Raw genomic sequence first — 25,942 nt, 5'->3', positions numbered from 1 at the left:
CTGGTTCAGTCCTGAGGGTACCTGGTTCTGTCGGGGAGGTAGCTGGTTCAGTCCCGAGCGTAGCTGGCTAGTCGAGGAGGCAGCTGGTTCAGTCCCGAGCGTAGCTGGCTAGTCGAGGAGGTAGCTGGTTCAGCCCCGCGTGTATCTGGTTCAGTCGAGGAGGCAGCTGGTTCAGTCCTGAGCGTACCTGGTTCAGTCGAGGAGGTAGCTGGTTCAGTCCCGGGTGTATCTGGTTTAGTCAGGAAGGCAGCTGGTTCAGCCTCGGGTGTATCTGGCTCAGTCGGGGAGACAGCTGGTTCAGCCCCGGGTGTATCTGGTTTAGCCGGGGAGGTAGCTGGTTCAGTCCTGAGCGTACCTGGTTCAGTCGGGGAGGTAGCTGGTTCAGTCAGGGTGTACCTGGCTCAATCGAAGAGGTAGCTGCTTCAGTCGGGGAGGTATCTGGTTCAGTCGGGGAGGTATCTGGTTCAGTCGGGGAGGTAGCTGGTTCAGTCCTGAGCGTACCTGGTTCAGTCAGGGAGGCAGCTGGTTCAGCCCCGGGTGTATCTGGCTCAGTCAGGGAGGTAGCTGGTTCAGTCCTGAGCGTACCTGGTTCAGTCCCAGGTGCACCTGGTTCAGCCGGGGTGTATCTGGTTCCATGGCGAGGAGTGCCTGCTGTGTTCCCATCCTGCCGAGCAGCCGTCTCGCCCCTGCCTCTCGCTCAGCAGCAGCGGCGGCGGCGGCAGCCCGGGGGCGGGCACGGGCGGCGGCCAGCCCCGAGCCACCGCCCCCCGCTGCGTGAGGAAATGGCGTTCACGTGAGGGCGGCGGCAGCGCTGCGCTCACCCTGCCGCTGCCCGGGGAGCAGGCGCCGGCGGGTCCCGGGGCTGCCCGCGCCATGCCGACCAGCTTCACGGTGGTGCCGGTGGAGGCGCAGGGCGAGGAGCGAGATGGGCGGCATCAGGAGGAAGAGCAGGAAGAGGACGAGAAGGAGCGGGGCTCCGGTGAGAGAGGGGAGCGCGGGGCAGCGCCTGGGGGCAGCACCGGCGCTTTGTGTGGCGGAGCGGGGCTGCCGTGCGGGCATGGCTCGCCTGGAGCCCGTGCAGGGCGCCTGCAGCCCGTGCAGGGGCCGCGCCGCTTCTGCCTGGCGGCCGCCGCCGGGCTTACCTGTCCAGGTGGAAAAGTGCGCTTCGGGAGCGGGCGGGAGTGCGGCGCCGGGAGCGGCCGCAGGCTTGTTTGGCTTTGTTTCCCTGAGCCGTCCCGCCGGCCGGGAGGAGGAAGTGCTTCTGCGGCTGGGGGAGCCGAGCAGCCCCGAGACGGGCGCGGCGTGGGGGGCCGCCGCTGCTGGGAGAGCGGCCGCAACCCATGCCGCCGGCGGGGCCGAAGGCGAGCGTGCAGACCACGGAGCCCCAGAGCCGTCCGGTTGGAACAGACCTTTGAGGTCATCGAGTCCAACCGTTAAGCTCTGTTTAAAAGCGGGTTCCTGTCTCCGCTCAGTAGAGACGCAGGGCGGAGGGAAGGCTCGGACTGTCGAGGGGCAACCTAGGCTGCTCCAGGTGTTTGGTGGTGTGTTTCTGCGCCAGCCGCCGAGGCTTGGGCGCAGTAAGCGCTCGCTACCTGGTGGCGTGGTGCTGTGTGCCTCGCCCCTGGAGCCGCCCCGGGGGAGCAGGATGGAGCCCGAGGTGGAGCCTGGTCTTGGCGAACAGGGGTCTGTCCGGGGCAGCGTCTTCTGCGGCGGCACGAGTGGTGCGTTCACAAGCGGCGGCGGAGAGCGACTGCTGTTCTCCCTGGAATAATAAGGCTATTGCTCGGAAAGCAGCAACTTGTTTTCGCTTGGGCTCCGACGCCTCTAACACTTCCTCTTTCTGAAGCGTGCTGCAGCGGCAAGACCAAGTATGGTGTGGGAAGCGCCGCGGGCGCTCAGAGCTAGCAGGATCCTGCACGTTATCGTAGACGCGGTCTAACAGTCAATACTCATCCTGAACGCTGGTGTTCGTTTTAAGATGTTGGGGGAATCACCGCCGAAGAGATGGGCTTTTGCAAGAGGCGGTTCCTCCTAATGGCGGCTTCTCCTATTTGTGGTTAAGATCGCCGATAAAATAAGGCTCTGACTATGCAGTGTGGGATGTGAATGCACAGAGGTGAAAACAAACGTTTGACCAACTTAATATGCTTACTTATTATGCAAAACAAGAAGGGGAAAAACAAACAGTAGGAAGATGATTCAGTACAATGCCAGTCTGACAAAGTTGGGTTGTTTAGTCCTGGAGCGTTCTCCCCTCAAACCTTTGCCCAGCCATGAAAGTTATATACTACATGTAGTTGCATTTCCTTTGGTATATTCAATCCACGAGCAAGTGTTCTAATAACGGCCACTTTGTTTTTCAGACTCGGTGGAATAGAAAAGAGACCCCAATAGTATGAACTCTGTGGCAGGAGTTTGTTTCCTGTAGTGGTGTATAGCAGCAGTGTTAATCTGGGATGGTTTTTCTTGTTGTAGCAGAGGTAGCTAATCAAAGGCATGGCATCTCAAAATGCACACACACAGGCATGGTTAGGAGGTGTTAAATGCTGTGGATGTATGTGTTAGTTTGAGCCTAGCTGGGATATTTTGGGGAGAGGAATTAGATGAAAGGCTGTGTAGAGGAAACAGTGGTGATGTCTGCTGCACTCATAGGCTTGCTGAGATGGATAAGAACATAAATATAGGTAACAGAGTTTGCTCTCTGGCTTTGGACTGCACTTCTCTCCCTAACCTGCCATCTGTGTGCCTAATCCTTCTGCTTCCTAACCCCCCATGCCAATCCTCCAAAGTCACTTTGAACATAAGGCGAAGTCTGGGGTAAGATATAGGGATGGGAAGAAGGTGGAAAAAGGGTGGTTGAGAGTCCCTGCTGGGGACTCTGGTATCTGGGAGGGCTGTTGTGTTTCTGAATTAAACTTGTCTATAGCTGTATATATTGTAACTATCTGCTTGTATGTTGTGCTGAGCTGTACATATAGCTTCATTCTTTAACTTTCCAGCTCTGCTGAGTCTAGTCTGGGTGATTTTCTTCGGGGTGGGGGGTGTGAAACACCCAAACCATCACAATATATGAAGCTTCTGGAGGGCTTGGAACACTTGAAAATCTTGGGAGGGTGAGAAGAGTGGACCTGGCACTCTTGCATCGGCTTATTTCTGACCTTTGGGGTTGTAGTTTAGAAAACAAAAAGCCCAACCAACCAAAAGCCAACAAAACCCTCTTCATTTAAGTAGCACTTACACGGACTCGTGGTTACACTTGCAAAATACATTCAAGTCTTCTGTTCTGGATCTGTATCTCTTGGGCAAATGACTTTGTGTATGACACATAATGTGCCTGTAACACGGGGAGTAGAGAGGAGAACCCTGAAAAGAGAAGGGTTTGACTTGAAGATGTAGCCAGAGAGCTTCAACTTCATTAAGAAGTTAAATACTGTGCTTAGATACAGGGGTTGGGAAGCAAAAAAAAAATCCCCGTGCTTTAATGTTGCCTGAGGTATTGTTTGGCTGTTTGTGGTATGTAAACCTGCAGTGCTTGGGGTTGTTAAGTGCCGTAATTCTCCTCGACTCATCCTTCTGAAAACTGGAAGAATCCTAAGACGGTAGGACAGCTGAAGGCTGTTGTAGTTAAGCACATCCAGAAGCTGGCTGCTCAAAGGGCGAGCGTTCGCCTTTCTCCCTGCCTGGCCGAGGAGGCTAAAAGCGAGCGAAGCGTTTGCTTGGCTGCTCTCCCCCGCATCCGTGTGTTCCCTTCCTTTTCCTGTCGCTGGGGCCGGCGCTCATCGGGCGCTTGGCTGGGCTGGCTCGGCGTGCCAAGAGGGCAGCACGGGCGTGCCGAGAGGGCAGCACGGAGGCGCAGCGGCAAGCGTTTGCCTCCTCCGCTGCGGAGCTGAAGGTGAGCGACTGCTGCTGCACTCTGTGCTGGGTTAGGAACTGGCTGGAGAGCCGGACCCAGAGAGTGGTGGTGAATGGTGCCACATCCAGCTGGCGGCTGGCACTAGTGGTGTCCCTCAGGGATCTGTGCTGGGCCCCATCCTCTTTAACATCTTCATAGATGATCTGGATGAGGGCATGGAGTCAGTCATCAGCAAGTGTGCAGATGACACCAAGCTGGGGGCAGATGTGGCTGGGTTGGAGGGCAGAAGGGCTCTGCAGCAGGACCTTGACCACCTGGACAGAAGGGCAGAGTCCAAGGGGATGGCATTCAATAGCTCCAAGTGCAGGGTGCTGCACTTTGGCCACAGCAACCCCATGCAGAGATACAGGCTGGGTTCAGAGTGGCTGGAGAGCAGCCAGACAGAGAGGGATCTGGGGGTGCTGATTGATACCCACCTGAACATGAGCCAGCAGTGTGCCCAGGTGGCCAAGAGAGCCAGTGGCATCCTGGCCTGCATCAGGAATGGTGTGGCCAGCAGGAGCAGGGAGGTCATTCTGCCCCTGGACTCTGCACTGGTTAGACCACACCTTGAGTGCTGTGTCCAGTTCTGGGCCCCCCAGTTTAGGAGGGACATTGAGATGCTTGAGCGTGTGCAGAGAAGGGCAACGAGGCTGGGGAGAGGCCTTGAGCACAGCCCTACGAGGAGAGGCTGAGGGAGCTGGGATTGGTTAGCCTGGAGAAGAGGAGGCTCAGGGCAGACCTTATTGCTGTCTACAACTACCTGAGGGGAGGTTGTGGCCAGGAGGAGGTTGCTCTCTTCTCTCAAGTGGCCAGCACCAGAACAAGAGGACACAGCCTCAAGCTATGCCAGGGGAAATTTAGGCTGGAGGTGAGGAGAAAGTTCTTCCCTGAGAGAGTCATTGGACACTGGAATGGGCTGCCCGGGGAGGTGGTGGAGTCGCCGTCCCTGGAGCTGTTCAAGGCAGGACTGGACGTGGCACTTGGTGCCATGGTCTGGCCTTGAGCTCTGTGGTAAAGGGTTGGACTTGATGACCTGTGAGGTCTCTTCCAACCCTGATGATACTGGGATACTGTGAAGTCTGAGGATGACTCCAGAGCTGTCAGCATGGGAGCGGTGTAAAGCTGAGCACCAGAAGAGCACTTCCCCTTCAGCTCACCCTTTCCACGTTTAATTTTGTTCCAAAATGTCAGGAATCTAGAATTCTATTATCTGAGAATTGTTTGACTTCAACTCCAGCAAGACAAACGGTTTGGAATTTCCTTGGCTGCACTAATACCTTGCTTGGAGCCCAACAGATATCCTCCCCCCCAGGCTCGAAGCACTGCTTTGGCGGGGAGCAGGCTGTAGGCTGTGTGGCGGTTATCAAATCACCAGTAAAGTGTATACACACCCCCTTATTTTTTGGTGACTCTTCACAGCTGAGTTATCCCTCTATGCCCTCTTCATGTGCCCAGCCAGTAGCATGCAGTGTTTCCAGTGCTGGCTGAAGGCTGGATTTAGGGATCACAGAATCAAGCAGGTTGGAAGAGACCTCCAAGCTCAGCCAGCCCAACCTAGCACCCAGCCCTATCCAGTCAACCAGACCATGGCACTAAGTGCCCCATCCAGGCTTTGCTTCAACACCTCCAGGGACGGTGACTCCACCACCTCCCTGGGCAGCCCATTCCAATGCCAATCACTCTCTCTGACAACAACTTCCTCCTAACATCCAGCCCAGACCTCCCCTGGCACAGCATGAGACTGTGTCCCCTTCTTCTGGTGCTGCCTGCCTGGCGGAAGAACCCAACCCCACCTGGCTACAGCCTCCCTTCAGGGAGTTGCAGACAGCAATGAGCTCTGCCCTGAGCCTCCTCTGCTGCAGGCTGCACACCCCCAGCTCCCTCAGCCTCTCCTCATAGGGTTTGTGCTCCAGGCCCCTCACCAGCTTTGTTGCCCTTCTCTGGACACCTTCCAGCACCTCAACATCTCTCTTGAATTGAGGAGCCCAGAACTGGACACAGTACTCAAGGTGTGGCCTGAGCAGTGCTGAGCACAGGGGCAGAATAACCTCCCTTGTCCTGCTGGCCACACTGCTCCTGATCCAGGCCAGGATGCCATTGGCTCTCTTGGCCACCTGGGCACACTGCTGCCTCATCTTCAGCCTACTACCTACCAGTACCCCCAAGTCCCTCTCTTCCTGGCTGCTCTGCAGCAACTGTCCCCAGCCTGTAGCACTGCTTGGGGTTGTTGTGGCCAAAGTGCAGAACCCTGCACTTGGCCTTGTTCAGTCTCATCCCATTGGCCTCTGCCCACCCATCCAGCCTGTCTAGGTCCCTCTGCAGGGCTCTTCTACCCTCCAACAGCTCCACAGCTGCTCCTAGCTTGGTGTCATCTGCAAACTTACTGATGCTGGACTCAATCCCCTCGTCCAGATCATCAATAAAGATATTGAACAGGCCTGGGGATATACATGGGAAGAAGAGTCGTCCAATATGATACTGTCTCCCACATGCTCTTTCGTGCTCCCAGCAGCTTGTGGTTAAAAACCAGATGAGACTTCTGTGAATCTGGATTAGTTTCTCAGTTTTGGAGAGTTTAGGGGTTTAGGTTAAGTCCTGTCCTCTTGTGCAATTAGGAACTCAGGTGTGGTTTTGGCACCTCAGACACTGTGACAGTAAGATCTGCTCTAAGGCAGGTTACCTCTTCGAAGCATTATAGAATGGTTTAGGTTGGAAAAGGCCTCAAGGATCATCCAGTTCCAACCCCCTGCCATAGGCAGGGACACCTCCTACAAGAACAGGTCGCTCAAGGCCTCATCTGACCTGGCTTTGAACACCTCCAGAGAGGGAGCAACCACAACCTCCCTGGGCAACCTGTGCCAGCATCTCACCAATCCTGTGAGCCTGTGAACTAATGGTCTCTTGGTGTCCAGCTGGTTTAGGATTGTTTTCCTTTGTGTATGTATGTATCTACTCAATTCCATGTGGAATTTAGCCTGTTGCTTCTATCCTAAATAGGTTGTAACCTCTTCAAGCTGTCACACGTGTGGGCACCTCATGTTGGATGTGTTTTTGTTTCTTTGGTGGTGGGTGGTGGGTTGGTGTGTGGTGTTTTCTTGGTGCTGTATTTTTTTGAGGTTGGTGTTTGGGTTTTTTTTGTTTCTGTTTCATTCTGGGTTTTTTGGGGGGGAGGGGGAGGTGTTGTTACTGTTTGGCTATGAGTGTGTGGCAGAGCATGCATCCCAGCAGAACTTCAGTGACCACCTAGATCTCAGTAGACCATGTTTGTCCTAATTCCTTGCTCAGTTATTTACCCATAGCACATCACAGGATATCAGGGGTTGGAAGGGACCCAAAGAGATCATCCAATCCAACCCTCCTGCCACAGCAGGACCATACAATCTAGCTCAGGTCACACAGGAGCACATCCAGACAGGCCTTGAAAGGCTCCAAAGGAGACTCCACAGCCTCTCTGGACAGCTTGTTCCAGTGCTCTCTGACCCTTACAGTAAAGAAGTTCCCCCTTGTGTTGAGGTTTTTGATATCAATGCCAGGATGATCTAATGTCTTCTCCAGCATCCCATGGCTGCTTTATTTCCTTAAGTATGTTCAGAGAAGGACCTCATCAGAAACCTTTTGGAGACCTTGGCAGACTGTAAAATTAGGTTTCCATTACTCAGATGCTTGCTCATTTTTTTCCCCCCAAGACCTTTTTTAGGCCTGTGAGACAATTTTCCTTCTACAGAAGCCACATCTGTGGTCCTTCCTTGCAGCCCCCACGTCCTATTGTGTGATAGTGCCAGAGTGGGGAGTGATGCCTTGTTGCAAGTGCACACATCTGACTTTTGATCCCAGGCATGGGAGTTACAGGGATTGTCTTTGCTCTGGCAGGTCAATTCCTGATGTATGCCAAGCTGCACCAAGGTGCCCCTGTGTTTAATATAGCTGCATGTGTCATAGCTGCAGGGGAAATGGGCAGTTAAGAAGGCAATTAAGGACAATTAAATAACTTCACTGTGGACTAAGTGGGCACTTAGCCTTTTATGAGTATTTAAACATTTCTTTCAGGCTCTTAGTTTTGACCTTTTTTTGAGGAGAGGATCTTATGGCTTGAGAACTATTACTCTTACTCCATGGTGTTAAAGTCATGTGAATGAAATGCTAACATTCTCTCACTGCACTTAGTTGTCAAGGGCTGAATGTAAATAACTCCACATGCAAAACGACTTTAAAGTAGAATATTCCAGGAGGAAGTAACATCAAATATCAGCCCTCAGAGTTGTAACTTCTCTGGTCCTGGAATGCAAACATTAGTGACATCTTTTCATCTCTTACTCCTTTTTTGTGTGTGTGTGTTAGTGCTGTTGCAGTCACCATCACCCTGGGAGTAAATGCCTTCAGGTGTGACTAGGTTTTATACTAGTTTTCATAATTGATTTGCTTGTAATCATGGAATCAAGCAGGTTGGAAGAGACCTCCAAGCTCAGCCAGCCCAACCTAGCACCCAGCCCTATCCAGTCAACCAGACCATGGCACTAAGTGCCTCAGCCAGGCTTTGCTTCAACACCTCCAGGGATGGTGACTCCACCACCTCCCTGGGCAGCCCATTCCAATGCCAATCACTCTCTCTGCCAACAACTTCCTCCTCACATCCAGCCTAGACCTGCCCTGGCACAACTTCACACTGTATCCCCTTCTTCTGGTGCTGCTTGCCTGGCAGAAGAGCCCAACCCCACCTGGCTACAGCCTCCCTTCAGGGAGTTGCAGACAGCAATGAGGTCTGCCCTGAGCCTCCTCTGCTGCAGGCTGCACACCCCCAGCTCCCTCAGCCTCTCCTCACAGGGCTGTGCTCCAGGCCCCTCATCAGCTTTGTCGCCCTCCTGTGGACACCTTCCTGTACTGCAACATCTGTCTTGAATTGAGGAGCCCAGAACTGGACACAGCACTCAAGGTGTGGCCTGAGCAGTGCTGAGTACAGGGGCAGAAGAACCTCCCTTGTCCTACTGGCCACACTGCTCCTGAGCCAGGCCAGGATGCCATTGGCTCTCTTGGCCACCTGGGCACACTGCTGCCTCATCTTCAGCTACTCTCTACCAGTACCCCCAGGTCCCTCTCTGCCTGGCTGCTCTGCAGCAACTGTCCCCAGCCTGTAGCACTGCTTGGGGTTGTTGTGGCCAGAGTGTAGAACCCTGCACTTGGCCTTGTTCAATCTCATCCCATTGGCCTCTTCTAAGGTAACTGTCGTAGCATTAAAAGGTTGAAGTTAAGCATTACAGAGGCTGCCTTTGATAAGAGAAATCACTAACAGTGTGGCAGATCTTCCCCTATCTGCTGCTGGGGAAAGGAATTTCTATTCTCTCCAGAGCTGCTTGCTCATGAGCTGTTTTAGAAGCTGAATTGGCTGGAAACCAGCTGTGACAGAAACCAAGCTCTTGCTAAAAAGTTATTTTAGGAGGCTTTATTTCCTTGATTCAACTCCTTGCAGAACACTATTGTTCCACCTTCACTTTAACTTGGAAAACCTCATTTTTGGCAGCAGTGACCTGCTCAGTTTTCCCTTTGTCTTTGGAATATGTTATTGCTTTACTTCAAATATAGTTACTAACTTACAAGAAATGAGCCTGCTGCTGCTCTTTTTATTGGGATGAGATTTGGCAAGGCCAAGTGCAGGGTTCTGCACTTCACCCACAACAACCCCAAGCAGCACTACAGGCTGGGGACAGAGTGGCTGAGAGCAGGCAGGAAGGCTTTGCTCTTCTGAGACTCTGCCTCCAAATAGTGCATCCAGTTCTGGTGTGCCCACTGTAAGGGGACACAGATCTGCTGCAGCAAGGTCAGAGAAGGGCCACAAAGGTGGTCTGGGGGCTGGTGGACTCACCATCCCTGGAGGTGTTCAAGAAAAGCCTGGATGAGGCACTTAGTGCCATGGTCTGGTTGACTGGAGAGGGCTGGGTGCTAGGTTGGACTGGATGAGCTTGGAGGTCTCTTCCAACCTGGTTGATTCTATGATTCTACTAGGAGGACAGGCTAAGGGAATGGGATTGTTCAGCCTGGAGAAGAGAAGATTCTGAGGGAACCCTGTGACTGCCTTCAAATACCTGAAGGGAACCTCCAGGAAGACTGGAGAGGGACTTTTACAAGAGTGTCCATTGGTAAGACAAGGGGAAATGGATTCAAATTGAAAGGGGATAGGTTTAGATTGGATCTTAGGAAGAAATTCTTCACTAGGAGGGTGGCAAGACTCTGGAGTGGATTGTCCAGAGAGGTTGTGGATGCCCTCTCCTTGGAGATGTTCAAGGCCAGGTTGGATGGGGCCTTGGGTAACCTGGTTTAGTTGAGATACGTCCCTGCCATGCCATCCTCTAAGGTGTCTTCCAGCCTAAGCCATTCTGTGATGATCTCAGGGGTGCAGTAAGCTCCAGAGCTGGCTCTAGGAAGGAGGAACTTTGGGAAGGAGACTCAAAAGGAGCCTTCAACCCTTTCACAGCCTTTCCACAGTTGAACATACTTGTGGGGTAGGTGTTAGGATCTCAGAGAAAGTCTGACTTCAAATGCAATTCAAAGATTTGACCACAGGAATTATGAATGCATTAAAAATGCTGTGGCCAGCAGCAGGGAGGTGACTGTCCCCTTGGACTCTGCTTTGGTGAGGCCACACCTCGAGTGTTGTGTTCAGGTTTGGGCACTGCAATACCAGAGAGATGTGGAGGTGCTGGAGTGAGTCCAGAGGAGGGCAACAAAGCTGGGGAAGGGCCTGGAGAATAAATCTCATGAGGAGTGACTGAGGGAGCTGGGGATGGTTAGTGTGAGGAGGAGGCGGAGGCTGAGGGGAGACCTCATTGCTGACTGCAGCTACTTGAAGGGACATTGTGGTGAGGCTGCTGCTGGTCTCTTCTCACAGGTAGCTGGAGACAGAAAAGGGGGAAATGGCCTCAAGCTGAGACTGGGGAGGTTTAGGTTGGACATTAGGAAGAGTTTTTCACTGAGAGAGTGGTCAGGGACTGGAATGAGCTGCTCAGGGAGGTGGTGGAGTCACCCACCCTGGATGTGTTTAAGGGTGGTTTGGCTGTGGTGCTTAGGGCTATGGTTTAAGGTGACTCTTGTAGAGTAGGGTTCTAGGTTGGACTTGGTGATCCTGAGGGGCTTTGCCAGCCTGCCTGAGCCTGTGGTTCTGTGAGTTGCTCTGTTCTAAACAGTGAATTCCCCTGGACAGAAGTGAAGCAACGAGTATGAAGCTTCTCAGGCTGCTGTAGGATGTGTGGAGGGTTGAATGCACACATTAGAAAGCAGTGATGGACCTAGTTTGAAAGTGGACAACTATTCAGCCAGTCTTACAGAGGACCCCTTTATGATTTCAGAGTGCTTGGTTTTTAGGGGTGCTTGCAAGGTAACTACAACTGTTATCTGCTGCACCTCAATGCAAGCTCCTCCTGTGCCAAAGCAATGCTTAGTAGCTATGCTTTTGTTCACCTTGCTTAGGGTCTCACATGCACTCACTGCTTAAAATGGGCTGCTTTAGTAGACCTTTGGAACAGGCTGATTGTCCTTGGTGATGTATCCCAGTATCACCAAGGTTGGAAGAGACCTCACAGATCATCAAGTCCAACCCTTTACCACAGAGCTCAAGGCCAGACCATGGCACCAAGTGCCACGTCCAAGCCTGCCTTGAACAGCCCCAGGGACGGCGACTCCACTACCTCCCCGGGCAGCCCATTCCAGTGTCCAATGACTCTCTCAGGGAAGAACTTTCTCCTCACCTCCAGCCTAAATCTCCCCTGGCACAGCTTGAGGCTGTGTCCTCTTGTTCTGGTGCTGGCCACCTGAGAGAAGAGAGCAACCTCCTCCTGGCCACAACCTCCCCTCAGGTAGTTGTAGACAGCAATAAGGTCTCCCCTGAGCCTCCTCTTCTCCAGGCTAACCAATCCCAGCTCCCTCAGCCTCTCCTCGTAGGGCTGTGCTCAAGGCCTCTCCCCAGCCTCGTTGCCCTTCTCTGGACACGCTCAAGCATCTCAATGTCCCTCCTAAACTGGGGGGCCCAGAACTGAACACAGCACTCAAGGTGAGGTCTAACCAGCGCAGAGTACAGGGGCAGAATGACCTCCCTGCTCCTGCTGGCCACACCATTCCTGATGCAGGCCAGGATGCCACTGGCTCTCTTGGCCACCTGGGCACACTGCTGGCTCATGTTCAGGCGGGTATCAATCAGCACCCCCAGATCCCTCTCTGTCTGGCTGCTCTCAGCCACTCCGACCCCAGCCTGTATCTCTGCATGGGGATTGATGTGTGCTGAGCTGCATAGCGGAAGTGAGTCTGATGGAAAAACACTTCCAAGAGAGCCTGAGGTGTGTGTGTGTGGTGAGGTGGGGAGATGTGGGATGTTCTGGGACCGTGACCCTGCTAAGCACTGTGTTTATTGCTGTCGGAAATCCCCCAGCTTAATTCCCTTTGGAGAGAGGTCTGTGGCTGTCCTGTAGCTGGGCTGTGTCATGTGCATGCTTCACACCGCGTGAAGCCTTAATGACTTGTTTCGGGCTTAATCCAATACTAGTAAGAAACAGGATTGAAGGTCTTAAGACAAAGCTGGGAGGAAGCAACTGTCAGTTTCCTGCTTCAATTCTTGGTGCGTGAAGAGTCAGCAGAGGGGAATGCCTCGGTTTGTGTCTTCCCCTTAACCATGAGTGAACACGACTATGAGGAGAGTGGGCAAAATCCAAGTGAGTCTCTTTAAAGGCAATAGCGTGGGGTGGATGCTTCTGAAATGCCAGGGGCTGTGCTTGCAGCTGTGTTGTGTGGAGAGCTTAGAGCTTCTGCTGTCTGTTCTCCACAGAAGTAGGCTGTGCTTGGCTAGCATAGTGGACTAAAACTCTAAAATGTAGTGGTGTTGCCGAGGTGAGTGGTGGATGTAGCATTAAAACCCTCCCTTGTATAAGGGGGGTTTACTAGGAGCTTAAGTGCAACTTTGTTCTGCTTTGACGAGAGGCTGAGGGAGCTGGGATTGGTTAGCCTGGAGAAGAGGAGGCTCAGGGGAGACCTTATTGCTGTCTACAACTACCTGAGGGGTGGTTGTGGCCAGGAGGAGGTTGCTCTCTTCTCTCAGGTGGCCAGCACCAGAACAAGAGGACACAGCCTCAGGCTGTGCCAGGGGACATTTAGGCTGGAGGTGAGGAGAAAGTTCTTCCCTGAGAGAGTCATTGGACACTGGAATGGGCTGCCCGGGGAGGTGGTGGAGTCGCCGTCCCTGGAGCTGTTCAAGGCAGGACTGGACGTGGCACTTGGTGCCATGGTCTGGCCTTGAGCTCTGTGGTAAAGGGTTGGACTTGATGATCTGTGAGGTCTCTTCCAACCTTGGTGGTACTGTGATGCTGTGATATATAAGTGTGGTAGAGAAGGTGTTGGCTACAGGCATCTTGTCACTGGATGTGATGCTTAATGTACGCTCAGTTCCGATCCAGTTTACGTTTCGCATCTTTTGGCCTTCAGCTTACTCAGGTTGGCACTAAATGCTTGCTTACCCACGTTCAAACAGTCTTATCTTCAGATCCTCAGTTTGTGTTGGGCTGTTCTTAATGTGACCCAGTGCTGATTTAAAGCATATGAAGAGAGCCTGCTTGTATATTACACCCAGTTCTGATCCACTTTTACGTGTTGCATCTTTTTGCCTTCACCTTACCTGGGGTTTGCCTTCACCTTACCTAGGGTGGCACTAAGTGCATGCTTGCCCATGTTCAAACAGTCTTATCTTCAGATCCTCATTTTGTAGTGGGTTGTTCTTTATGTGACTCAGTGCTGATTTAAAGCACATAAAGAGATACTGCTTGTATATTATGCCCAGTTCTGATCCAGTTTGTGTCGCATCGTTTTGCCTTCCCCCGTTGCCCTGGGGCTTTTTGCCTTCCCCCGTTGCCCTGGGGCTTTTTGCCTTCCCCCTTTGCCCTGGGGCTTTTTGCCTTCCCCCTTTGCCCTGGGGGGCACTAAGTGCTTGCTTACCCACGTTCAAACAGTCTTATCTTCAGATCCTCAGTTTGTGTTGGGTTGTTCTTAATGTGACCCAGTGCTGATTTAAAGCACTCAAAGAGAGCCTGCTTCTATATTTCAGAGAGATGTTCAACTCTTGCAGCAGGACAGCAAACCCAGATGCCAGCTTTTTTTGGGGGGGACAAAATATGCTTGAACACAAGGCAAACCAGGAGCATTTCTTGAACAACAATAATGGCAGATACCTGATGGGACAGCAAGGCAAGGATTTAGGGGTCAGACTGGAATAGAATGGTATGAGCTTTGTTTAATGCTGTGGTAAAGAGGGCTACCCTGATCCTTGGAGTAGAGGCGATTGATTATGCTGCTGTAAATAGCACGATTGAGGCGTGTCAGGAGGCTGCATTTGACTTGTGAAGTCTGAGGTGTCTTCTGTTGTTGTTGGTTGCATAACTTAAACTGGAGAGAAGGTTGCCCTGAAAATTATTAGAGGTTAGAAAAACCTTTTGCAAACCTAACTGCTTTGTTTTGCTCCAGGAGGAAGGTTGAGATGATTTGCTAAGCGTAGTTACTGTCGCAGATAGCAAACACTGAGTGCAAGTGATTAAGTTGAAAAGCTGTATTAGGGTGTTAGAGCTGGAGGTTTGAAAAGGAGCCAGATTCCAAGAGAAATAAGGAACAACTTGAGATTATTCCAGTGATTTTAAAAAAAAGAGCTTCATAAAAATCAGTGAAAAGGCTTCATAAAAATTGTTACTCTTTGTTTTTTCCCCTCTCCCTTTCAGTTTGGAAAGCATCGAATATCAGTACATGGTTTTCAGAGAGTATAATGCAGACATTGTGCTGCAGCCTGTGGGAAGACAGGAAAATAGATTAGTGGTAATAGGTTGTGGTCCTTTAATCTCTTGGATAGGCATCCTAGTGCAAATTTAGGACCACCTAAATGATTTAGGGTCACTTCAATGGTCATTTCCTTCTACCCCCAAACCCTGCTGTTCCATTTTTCTCTAAGATACAATATCTGCAATTCTTCCCTCTCTCCCCCATGCTCTTCCTGCTTTGAGGATGTGTAAAGGTGAGAGAGAGGAAAGCCAACAACTGCAGTTCTAGGATTCAGTGAGAATGGCATCAGTGCTAAGGAAGCTGTTTTCCTTACAGCCATGGCTCATTTTAGAGTGTCTCTAGTGACAACACAGGTGTTTGTTCATAGAATCAAGTAGGTTGGAAGAGACCTCCAAGCTCAGCCAGCCCAACCTAGCACCCAGCCCTAGCCAGTCAACCAGACCATGGCACTAAGTGCCTCAGCCAGGCTTTGCTTCACTTCCCGGGACAGCAACTCCACCACCTCCCTGGGCAGCCCATTCCAATGCCAATCACTCTCTCTGCCAACAACTTCCTCCTAACATCCAGCCTAGACCTCCCCTGCCACAACTTCACACTGTGTCCCCTTGTTCTGTTGCTGCTTGCCTGGCAGAAGAGCCCAACCCCCCCTGGCTACAGCCTCCCTTCAGGGAGTTGTAGACAGCAATGAGGTCTGCCCTGAGCCTCCTCTTCTGCAGGCTGCACACCCCCAGCTCCCTCAGCCTCTCCTCACAGGGCTGTGCTCCAGGCCCCTCACCAGCTTCGTTGCCCTTCTCTGGGCACCTTCCAGCACCTCAACATCTCTCTTGAATTGAGGAGCCCAGAACTGGACACAGCACTCAAGGTGTGGCTTTCTCTGCTTGCAGCTGCTTATCTCATGCAGGGTAGAAGTGTGACCTGTTGCAGCTAATTCCCATGTGCATACAGCTCCACCCATCACAGTGCTTCACTATCTGCAGAAAGAAATGACCTCCAGTGGGAGGTGTCTCTGCCTCTGGCAGGGAGCTGGAACTAGATGATACTTGAGGTCCCCCCCAACCTAAACCATTCTATGGAGTGCTTGTGTGTGCTGTCACCACAGAGAATGCCAGGCAGGGCTCTGGGAAATGTGTGTCTTCAGCTTGTCTGCTGGCCCCTGGGCACGCATAAAGCTGTGCTGTGATGTGCAAACATTCCAGAGCAGATGTAAAACTGGAAATCATAATGATTTTTAAGCTAGGGGTGGGCTTAGTTTCTGGAGCTTACTCTTTGATCGCCTCCTGTTGGGTTGAATGCAGCACCACATACAGGTGGGGTTTTGGTTGTATGTCAGACAGAGCACAGCACAATCCAGCCCAGGGAGGATTATGCTTCTTTGCTTGGTTACTTGGTTTTTCTCTTAGGACTCTCTTAACACCAGTGTTGGTCTGAAATACTGGCTCAGATGGACTGCTAATTTTTGTCTGTAAGCCCTTGTGACTTATAGGATCAACCAGGCTGGAAGAGACCTCCAAGATCATCCAGTCCAACCTAGCACCCAGCCCTGTCCAGTCAACCAGACCATGGCACTAAGTGCCTCATCCAGGCTTTGCTTCAACACCTCCAGGCACAGCAACTCCACCACCTCCCTGGGCAGCCCATTCCAATGCCAATCAGTAACTTTCAGAAACCAGGCAACAGGAGTATAGATTTTTGGAGTACTTCAATTACAGAAGCTTTACTTGAGTTCCAGAAGGGTCCTTCATCTGGGTCGAGGCAATGCCAAGCACAACTCCAGGCTGGGCAGTGAGTGGCTGGAGAGCAGCCCTGAGAGGCACTTGGGGGTGCTGCTGGAGGAGAAGCTCAACAGCAGCCAGCAGTGTGCACTTGCAGCCCAGAAAGCCAATCAGAGCCTGGGCTGCAGCAGGAGAAGTGTGGCCAGCAGGGCCAGGGAGGGGATTCTCCCCCTCTGCTCTGCTCTGCTGAGACCCCACCTGGAGTACTGCATCCAGTTCTGGAGCCCCCATTCCAAGAAGGATGTGGAGATGCTGGAGTGTGTCCAGAGCAGGGCCAGGAGGATGCTCAGAGGGCTGCAGCAGCTCTGCTGTGAGCACAGACTGAAAGAGTTGGGGCTGTGCAGGCTGGAGAAGAGGAGGCTCCCAGGTGACCTTCTTGTGGCCTTCCAGGATCTGAAGGGGGCTACAAAAAAGCTGGGGAGGGACTTTTGAGGCTGTCAGGGCGTGACAGGAGTGGGGGGAATGGAGCAAAGCTGGAGGTGGGGAGATTCAGAGTGGATATGAGGAGGAAATTGTTGAGCATGAGAGTGGTGAGAGGCTGGACTGGGTTGCCCAGGGAGGTGGTTGAGGCCCCATGGCTGGAGGTGTTTCAGGCCAGGCTGGCTGAGGCTGTGGGCAGCCTGCTGTAGGGTAGGGTGTCCCTGGGCTGGCAAGGGGTTGGAACTGGCTGCTCCTTGTGGTCCCTTCCAATCCTGACTGATTCTATGTGCAGCTCAGAGAGATGTCTAAAGCTACATTAGATGCTACTGGGGTTTAGGGTATGTTTAAATTGCTTCCACACCCAGGAAGAGTTTGAATTGACACAGTTTCAAAGAAGCCTGAGGGAAGGACAATTTCCTTGTCAAGCCTTGGAACAGGCTGTCCAGAGAAGTGAGTCACCTGCCTGGAGGGAATTAATGATGTGTGGATAGGGTGCTGAAGGACTTTTAGTAGTGGTCTTGCTAGCGTTAGGTTAATGGTTGAACTTGGAATCAATTAGGTTGGAAAACACCTTTGAGATCAATGGTTTACTTATCTTTAATTTTCACAAGTCATAGAATAGAATCATAGAATCAAAGAGGTTGGAAGAGACCTCCAAGCTCATCCAGTCCAACCTAGCACCCAGCCCTAGCCAGTCATGGCACTAAGTGCCTCATCCAGGCTTTGCTTCAACACCTCCAGGCACAGCCACTCCACCACCTCCCTGGGCAGCCCATTCCAATGCCAATCATTCTTTCTGCCAACAACTTCCTCCTAACATCCAGCCTAGACCTGCCCTACCATAACTTGAGACTCTGTCCACTTCTTCTGTTGCTGGTTGCCTGGCAGAAGAGTCCAACCCCACCTGGCTACAGCCTCCCTTCAGGTAGTTGTAGACAGCAGTGAGGTCCCCCTAGGGTTAAAAATCAAAGCTCTAAATGGCCTGAGATATACCAGTGGAATCAAGTACCTGTTTTTCTGTTCTGTGTTACCTCAGGGGAAGCAACTGGAGCAGTTTGGGTGTGTGTTCTGTTTGCTCCCTTGCACCTGATGTGCCAGAGGTGGCATTTGCAGCACTTGTGAAAAGCATGAGTCCTGTCTCTCAAGTTCTGCCTCTTCTAATATCTCATCCCTTCTTATAAAGAAGGGATTCACAGAGACTGGGGCAGGGCTGATTTCATTAACTGGGCTGTAACTGTGGACTGTGGAGAGACTGAGGGAGCTGGGGTTCTTTAGCCTGGAGAAGAGGAGGCTCAGGGCAGAGCTCATTGCTGTCTACAACTCCCTGAAGGGAGGTTGTAGCCAGGTGGGATTGGTCTCTTCTGCCAGGCAACCAGCAATAGAACAAGGGGACACAGTCTCAAGTTGTTCTGGGGGAAGTATAAGCTGGATGTTAGGAGGAAGTTCTTTACAGAGAGAGTGATTGGCATTGGAATGGGCTGCCCAGGGAGGTGGTGGAGTCACCATCCTTGGAGGTGTCGAAGCAAAGCCTGGCTGAGGCACTTAGTGCCATGGTCTGGTTTACTGGCTAGGGCTGGGTGCTAGGTTGGACTGGGTGATCTTGAAGGTCTCTTCCAACCTGGTTGATTCTATGATTCTTAAAAGCCTGAAAATGAAACTTATAAAAGAAGATTCTTCCTGCTGGATGGTCTAATACATCTCCAGTTGAGTTCCATGCTGCCAGGCTCATGTTCCTGTGCATGTGAAATGAGCACACTGCCGAGGTGGTGGCTGCAGTTTACAGTCAATATGCCTTTGTTGACAGCAATACTGAAAGCCCAAAGGAGCTCGTTCAGAGGTGTTGGTAATTGTTGTGTTAGTCATGAAACTGCAAATCACAGAATGTCAGGGGCTGGAAGGGACCTTGAAAGCTCATCCAGTCCAACTCCACTGCCAGAGCAGGATCTCCTGTACCAGATCACACAGGAATGTGTGCAGGCAAGTCTTGAGAGAGGGAGACTCCACAACCCCCCTGGGCAGCCTGTGCCAGCCTTCTGTCACCCTCACAGGGGAAAAACTCCTCCTTGTGTTTCAGTGAAACTTGCTCTACCTCAGCTTCCACCCACTGCCCCTTGGCCTGTCATCAGGCACCACCCAGCAGAGCCTGGCTCCAGCCTCCTGGCACATTGATGAGGTCACCTCTCAGTCTTCTGTTCTCCCAGCAGCACAGCCCCAGCTCCTTCAGGCTCTCCTCGTAAGAGATGCTCCATTCCCTTCATCATCCTTATGGCTCTGCACTGGACTCCTTCAACCAGTTCTAAGTCACTCTTGAAGTGAGGGGCCCGGAACTGAACACAGCACTGCAGACAGTATCAGCTATGGATTTCATGTCAGCTACTATTCTGTAGCTGATGTAAGCACATCTTAGATGAAGACTGTGGACAAAAGGCAGCTATGGTCAATTTTAACCACGCTGAGCAATACAACAGCTGGCTCAAACAATAGGAATTTTTGGGTACTGCTTGATGGAGCAGAGCTTCAAGGACAGAAATCCATTACCATAAGTGACAAAGAATCCATGACCAACATTACTTTGATCCTCAGCACAATCTCCTCTAACACTGAAGTGAAAACCAGCAAACACACACTATTTGGGTCAAGGGAACTGAAAGCTCATGTCCTCTGTGCAAAGCTATTTGAAAGTGTGCTGGTTTGGGGCTAATCGGAATATTTGAGTGAGAAAGATGATAGGCTGTGAAAAGGAAACTATAGTGATGTCTGCTTCACTCAGAGGCTTGCTGAGATGTATAAAAGCAAGGACAGAAACATAAATAAGACAGTGCTCCAGATGTGGCCTCAGCAGGGCAGAGTGGAGGGGCAGGAGAACCTCTCTCCACCTACTAACCACAGCCCTTCTAATCCACCCCAGGATGGCATTGCTCCTCCTGGCCATGAGAGCAGATTGCTGCCTCATCCACTAGGACCCCCAGATCCCCTCCCCTGTCTCTGCCTTCCAACAGGTCAGTCAGGATGAGAGTCAGTACACTCTCTTATGGTCACTTTGCTAGCCCTGAGACTCTTCCAAATGGAGCTACAACATACTGCTGATCATGTCAAACAGTACAGATGCTCTACCCAACATTCACAAACTACAAACAGAGGACTGTAAGGTCTCCTGTTCATTACAGAGGCTGGTTGGGACGGGCTGTTTTCAAGGCTAGAATTAGCAAGCTTTAAGATAGAATATAGTTTGGAGGCTGGAGGAGGCACTTTGTGCCATGGTTTAGTTCATTAGGAGGGTTAGGTGATAGGTTGGACTCGTTCTCAAAGTTCTTTTCCAACCTGGTTGGTTCTGTGATTCTCTAATCTTGATAGGAAACATTGACCAAAGGTTTTTGTGATTCTCTAATCTTGATAGGAAACCTTGACAAAAGGTTTTGAAGAGGAGGAAAGCTGAGTTGTGACTTTGCCATGTGCAGTTGGTTAGGTGTGTTTGGCAGAACTCATTTGAGATGTTGGGTTCCAAGCTGGTTTGTGTTGGGCAAACAGAAAGGGAGGCTTTGCTGCTCTCCTGCCTACAGCTTTACAGTGCTGTTAGGATGGTTTTTATCTCCAGAACTGGTAAGACAAAACCATAATCTTTAACCTCAGAGGTCATCTGGCTGCCCTTTGGACACTTGGATTAGCTTAATGATCCTCATTGAAGAAGTAACTCCAGCAACATTGCCCTCTGAATGCAAAACAACATTTGACATTCTCTGGGTCACTTTTGGTGAGTTCATCCTCTTGGAAAGGTTTGGAAATGCTTGAAAGGGAGTAAATAGTACTTAGTAAGTTCAGCTACCAGCTGTCAATAGACGAGGAAGTCAGCAGAATGGTGCCACATCCAGTTGGCAGCTGCCACTAGTGGTGTGCCCCAAGGATCAGTGCTGGGCCCAGTCCTGTTCAATATCTTGATTGATGATCTGGACAAGGGGATTGAGTCCAGCAGCAGTAAGTTTGCAGATGACACCAAGCTAGGAGCAGCTGTGGATCTGTTGGAGGGCAGGAGAGCTCTACAGAGAGATCTGGCCAGGCTGGATGGGTGGGCAGAGGCCAATGGGATGAGACTGAACAAGGCCAAGTGCAGGGTTCTACACTCTGGCCACAACAACCCCAAGCAGTGCTACAGGCTGGGGACAGAGTGGCTGAGAGCAGCCAGGAAGAAAGAGACCTGAGGATACTGGTAGAGAGTAGCTGAAGATGAGCCAGCAGTGTGCCCAGGTGGCCAAGAGAGCCAATGGCATCCTGGCCTGCATCAGGAGCAGTGTGGCCAGCAGGACAAGGGAGGTTATTCTTCCCCTGTACTCAGCACTGCTCAGGCCACACCTTGAGTGCTGTGTCCAGTTCTGGGCTCTTCAATTCAAGAGAGATGTTGAGGTGCTTGAAGGTGTCCAGAGAAGGGCAATGAAGCTGGTGAGGGGCCTGGAGCACAAACCCTATGAGGAGAGGCTGAGGGAGCTGGGGGTGTGCAGCCTGCAGCAGAGGAGGCTCAGGGCAGACCTCATTGCTGTCTACAACTACCTGAAGGGAGGCTGTAGCCAGGTGGGGTTGGGCTCTTCTGCCAGGCAACCAGCAACAGAAGAAGGGGACACAGTCTCAACTTGTGGCAGGGGAGGTCTAGGCTGGATGTTAGGAGGAAGTTGTTGTCAGAGAGAGTGATTGGCATTGGAATGGGCTGCCCAGGGAGGTGGTGGAGTCACCATCCCTGGAGGTGTTGAAGCAAAGCCTGGCTGGGGCACTTAGTGCCATGATCTGGTTGATTGGTTAGGGCTGGGTGCTAGGTTGGACTGGCTGAGCTTGGAGGTCTCTTCCATCCTGGTTGATTCTGTGATGATTCTGTTGCTGCATTGGAAACTAATAACCAATTCTGAATTATGACTAACTTATGAGTATTAATTTTATTACTATTTAAAAAAAGGGAGAATTCCCTAAGAGTCTTTGGATTTTCAGTCAAGAGGAAGTAGTTGCACAGAATTAAACACTTTAAACAGTTAGGACTTGGAAAATAGGAACCTGAAACCAGGAGGAATTCTAACTCTGCTTATGGAGCCTTGGCATCCACTCCAGCAGATGTGCTCACAACACTTTGGTCCCTGAGTAAGCCTCCTGTACAAAGACACTTCCAAAACTTGCCCTGATGATCCCAGGGTAAAGTACTAAATATTCCAGACACAGCAAGAGGAACTGAGTTGCTGCTGATGCTGAGCTGCCAGAGTTAGCTGCAAGCAGGTGGCTGCCTAGATTCCCAGTTAACAAGCTGTGAATGGGGAAAGGTAGGAAGGCTCTGTGTGGAAGGGCAGAAAGGGGGGGTCTAAGTCACCCCCCTTTCAATACTTCAGTTTGAAAATCAAACTGGCTAATAGGCACTGGCACCATTGCTCTGGCCAGTGAATTCAAAGCTTTGTGGCTAGTTTGAGCACATTGAGGGGCAGCACAAGACCCCTGCCACATGGTGCTAAGCCCTTAGCCCTCAAGGCTTTGCTCATCTGTCTCAGCTTCCCAGATCTGCCAGAGGAGGAGGAGAGCAAAGGTTGAATCAGCCTGGTAGGGTTTATGCCCTGCCAGAACAAGTGCCCAGGAGGTTCATGTGAAGCTCTATAATCAAGAACTGGCAAAATGGGTCAGGGAAGAGGTGGTGGAGTCGCCGTCCCTGGAGCTGTTCAAGGCAGGACTGGACGTGGCACTTGGTGCCATGGTCTGGCCTTGAGCTCTGTGGTAAAGGGTTGGACTCGATGATCTGTGAGGTCTCTTCCAACCCTGATGATACTGGGATACTGTGAAATCAATATCTGTATGAAAGACTAATAAGTAATGGTGAGGGGGCAGAGCACTGTATGGGGGTGAGACTGTTAGAGTAAGCTTAACTTCCTTAAACAGGGACACTGGGTCTGTGTGCCTGTGCCAGACACCATGTTTGGCAGCCCCCTCCAGAATTAGCTAGAACCAGTTCTTAAACCAGCATTTCCTGACTGCTTCTCTTACAGTGCACCTTGTGGGGTTTGACCTTTGGTTTCTAATGGCTGCACTTTTTCCACTAGGAGATGGAGTCGCCAGGGAAAGTAGTCCCTTCATCAACAGTGCGGAGGTGGACAGAGGGAACATGTATGAAGGGAAGAATATGGCTCTCTTTGAGGTAAGTTACATGGCCCCAAAACACTTTCCAACCTTGGACTGAAGTGAAATTGCACTTTGGCCACAACAACCCCATGCAGAGATACAGGCTGGGGTTGGAGTGGCTGGAGAGCAGCCAAACAGAAAGGGATCTGGGGGTGCTGATTGATACCCACCTGAACATGAATTGACCAGGCTGGAAGAGACCTCCAAGCTCAGCCAGTCCAACCTGGCACCCAGCCCTAGCCAATCAACCAGACCATGGCACTAAGTGCCTCAGCCAGGCTTTGCTTCAACACCTCCAGGGATGGTGACTCCACCACCTCCCTGGGCAGCCCATTCCAATGCCAATCACTCTCTCTGACAACAACTTCCTCCTAACATCCAGCCTAGACCTCCCCTGGCACAGCTTGAGACTGTGTCCCCTTGTTCTGTTGCTGCTTGCCTGGCAGAAGAGCCCAACCCCACCTGGCTACAGCCTCCCTTCAGGTACTTGTAGGCAGCAATGAGCTCTGCCCTGAGCCTCCATTTCTGCAGGCTGCACACCCCCAGCTCCCTCAGCCTCTCCTCACAGGGTTTGTGCTCCAGGCCCCTCACCAGCTTTGTTGCCCTTCTCTGGACACCTTCCAGCACCTCAACATCTCTCTTGAATTGAGGAGCCCAGAGCTGGACACAGCACTCAAGGTGTGGCCATGTGCTTTCTAGAGGAGATGTAGAACTCCTGTTGGTTGGAAGCTGTCTGGTGTTTTGTCCTGCTGATTTTTGGACTGGTGAATCAGGACTGACCTGTTGAGTGTGTGTGTGTGCATATGATAAACTTGTGCCTTTCCAAAGGTTAATAAAAGCTGTTTTCTTAAACCCAACAGGAAGAAATGGATAGCAATCCCATGGTGTCCTCTCTCCTCAATAAACTAGCCAACTACACTAACCTGACTCAAGGTGTGGTGGAACATGAAGCGGACGAAGACAGCAAACGAAAGGAAGTGAAGGTATCTAAACTTCTCATGAGTTCTTGAGACAGTGCTGGCCAGAAAAAGAAGCATTTTTCAACCTAACAAGGAAATCTGTGGATGCCTAGAGACAGGAGCAAGCATAGTAATGCTGTACTTGAGATTACTTTGTGGTCAGATGAGTTTTCAGTGTTCTTGTTAGCCTTGTTTCAGCAAGGTGCTGCTGTAAGAGCAGTAGTGCACCTGGCTGCTTCTTTCTTTCAGTCCTTGTGTGAGCCTTGCCACCTTTTTGTCCACCTTTAGTGAGGATGCAGTATGATTTCCTTGATTATTTTCCCCCCTTTTCTTCTTTTACTGCTTGATTAATACACTTTAATTGGTTTGACATTTAAGGGGAACTTGAGATGAAACCTATCACCCTTCCAGATCTACAATATCATAGAATCTACCAGGTTGGAAGAGACCTCCAAGATCATCCAGTCCAACCTAGCACCCAGCCCTATCCAATCAACCAGACCATGGCACTAAGTGCCTCATCCAGCCTTTTCTTGAACATCTCCAGGGACGGTGCCTCCACCACCTCCCTGGGCAGCCCATTCCAATGCCAATCACTCTCTCTGTGAAGAACTTCTTCCTAATATCCAGCCTATACTTCCCCTGGCACAACTTGAGACTGTGTCCCCTTGTTCTATTGCTGGTTACCTGGGAGAAGAGGCCACCCCCCACCTGGCTACAATGCCCCTTCAGGTAGTTGTGGACAGTAATAAGCTGTAAACATAGTTTCATTCATTGACTTCCCAGTGCCTGAGTCTGGTCTGGGTGATTTTCTTAAGTGTTGGGGGGTGGGTAACACCCAAACCATCACAACAGTAAGGTTAGAACTGGAGCTCATTCAACTGAGAGGGAGATTTATGGTAGAACTGTTTGTGTTGGGACTTGACTAATGCAGGAAGTTGGTGAGAGGACAATGGCCAAGGGTGAGAAATTCAAGTCTGTCTTAGGGTTTTTTGTATCCTGCAATTGTTCATGTGTGGGGTGTTTGGTTTTGGTGGTTTTTTTTTGTCTTGTGCTTATTCTTTCTTTGTGAGGGTGTACCCCAACACTGATCAACTTCACTTTCCCTTATTCTGACCCCTGTCTTCCATCCAGCTGCTGTTTCTTGCAGCACAGTGTTAGTCCCTTTGGAACCCATCAGCCAAATGGACACAGTGTCCTCACTTGGCTTAACCTTGTCTGAGCACCGTATGCTGGCCTGAAAACACAATTTCTGTGCCATGTGTGTGCTAGTTTGAAGCTAGCTAGAATGTTTTGGGAGGGCTGTTGTGTTTCTGTATTACCTTTTACCTTGTATATTCCTGTATATACTGTGACTGTCTGCTTGTATATTGAGCTAAGCTGTGAATATAAACTTCATTCAATTTCCAGAGCTGGCTAAGTCTAGTCTGGGTGATTTCCAAAGTGATGGTGGTGGTGACCCGGGGAAGTATGGGTTGGATGTTAAGAAGAAGTTCTTCACAGAGAGAGTGATTGGCATTGGAATGGGCTGCCCAGGGAGGTGGTGGAGTCACCATCCCTGGAGGTGCTGAAGCAAAGCCTGGCTGAGGCACTTAGTGCCATGGTCTGGTTGATTGTCTAGGGCTGGGTGCTAGGTTGGCTTGGATGATCTTGGAGGCCTTTTCCAACGTGGTTGATTCTATATGGCCTCTTAAAGAATGGGCTGCACACTTTATGGCCCAAGCAGCAAGACAACCTGTGATCAACTCTTTGCAGGTTAGATTTGATAGTTTTATTATGGCAACAACCTCCCTTCAATAGTGATCTGTAACTGATAGTTCAGAGGGACGTTTGTGAAGCTTTACAGTCAACAGATGAAATGGCATCCTACCCCTGTTAATGTTTAATCTGTACTCCTGTGGATCCAAGAGTTTGCTCTCACCAATACTTGTCTGTCTTTCAAGAGTCCTTCTGAATGAATA

At 51.1% G+C, this 25,942-nt stretch overlaps 1 protein-coding gene across 1 annotated transcript in view; it reads left to right on the top strand.

Moving 5' to 3' along the window:
• The first annotated feature begins 782 nt into the window (after positions 1-782).
• LOC135189376 (solute carrier family 12 member 7-like) overlaps positions 783-25,942 on the top strand; it is a 78,042-nt gene continuing 52,882 nt past the window's right edge. Inside the window, exons 1-3 of the mRNA XM_064169675.1 lie at positions 783-979; positions 22,944-23,038; positions 23,883-24,005. Coding sequence (XP_064025745.1) covers positions 874-979; positions 22,944-23,038; positions 23,883-24,005 — 324 coding nt within the window. The 5' untranslated portion in view covers positions 783-873. The remainder of the gene's footprint in view (positions 980-22,943; positions 23,039-23,882; positions 24,006-25,942) is intronic.

This window comes from Pogoniulus pusillus, chromosome 32, assembly GCF_015220805.1.
Source record: "Pogoniulus pusillus isolate bPogPus1 chromosome 32, bPogPus1.pri, whole genome shotgun sequence".
Classification (NCBI taxonomy): Eukaryota; Metazoa; Chordata; class Aves; order Piciformes; family Lybiidae; genus Pogoniulus; species Pogoniulus pusillus.
Note: the sequence above shows the minus strand (reverse complement) of the source record. Positions and strands in the feature narration are given on the sequence as shown.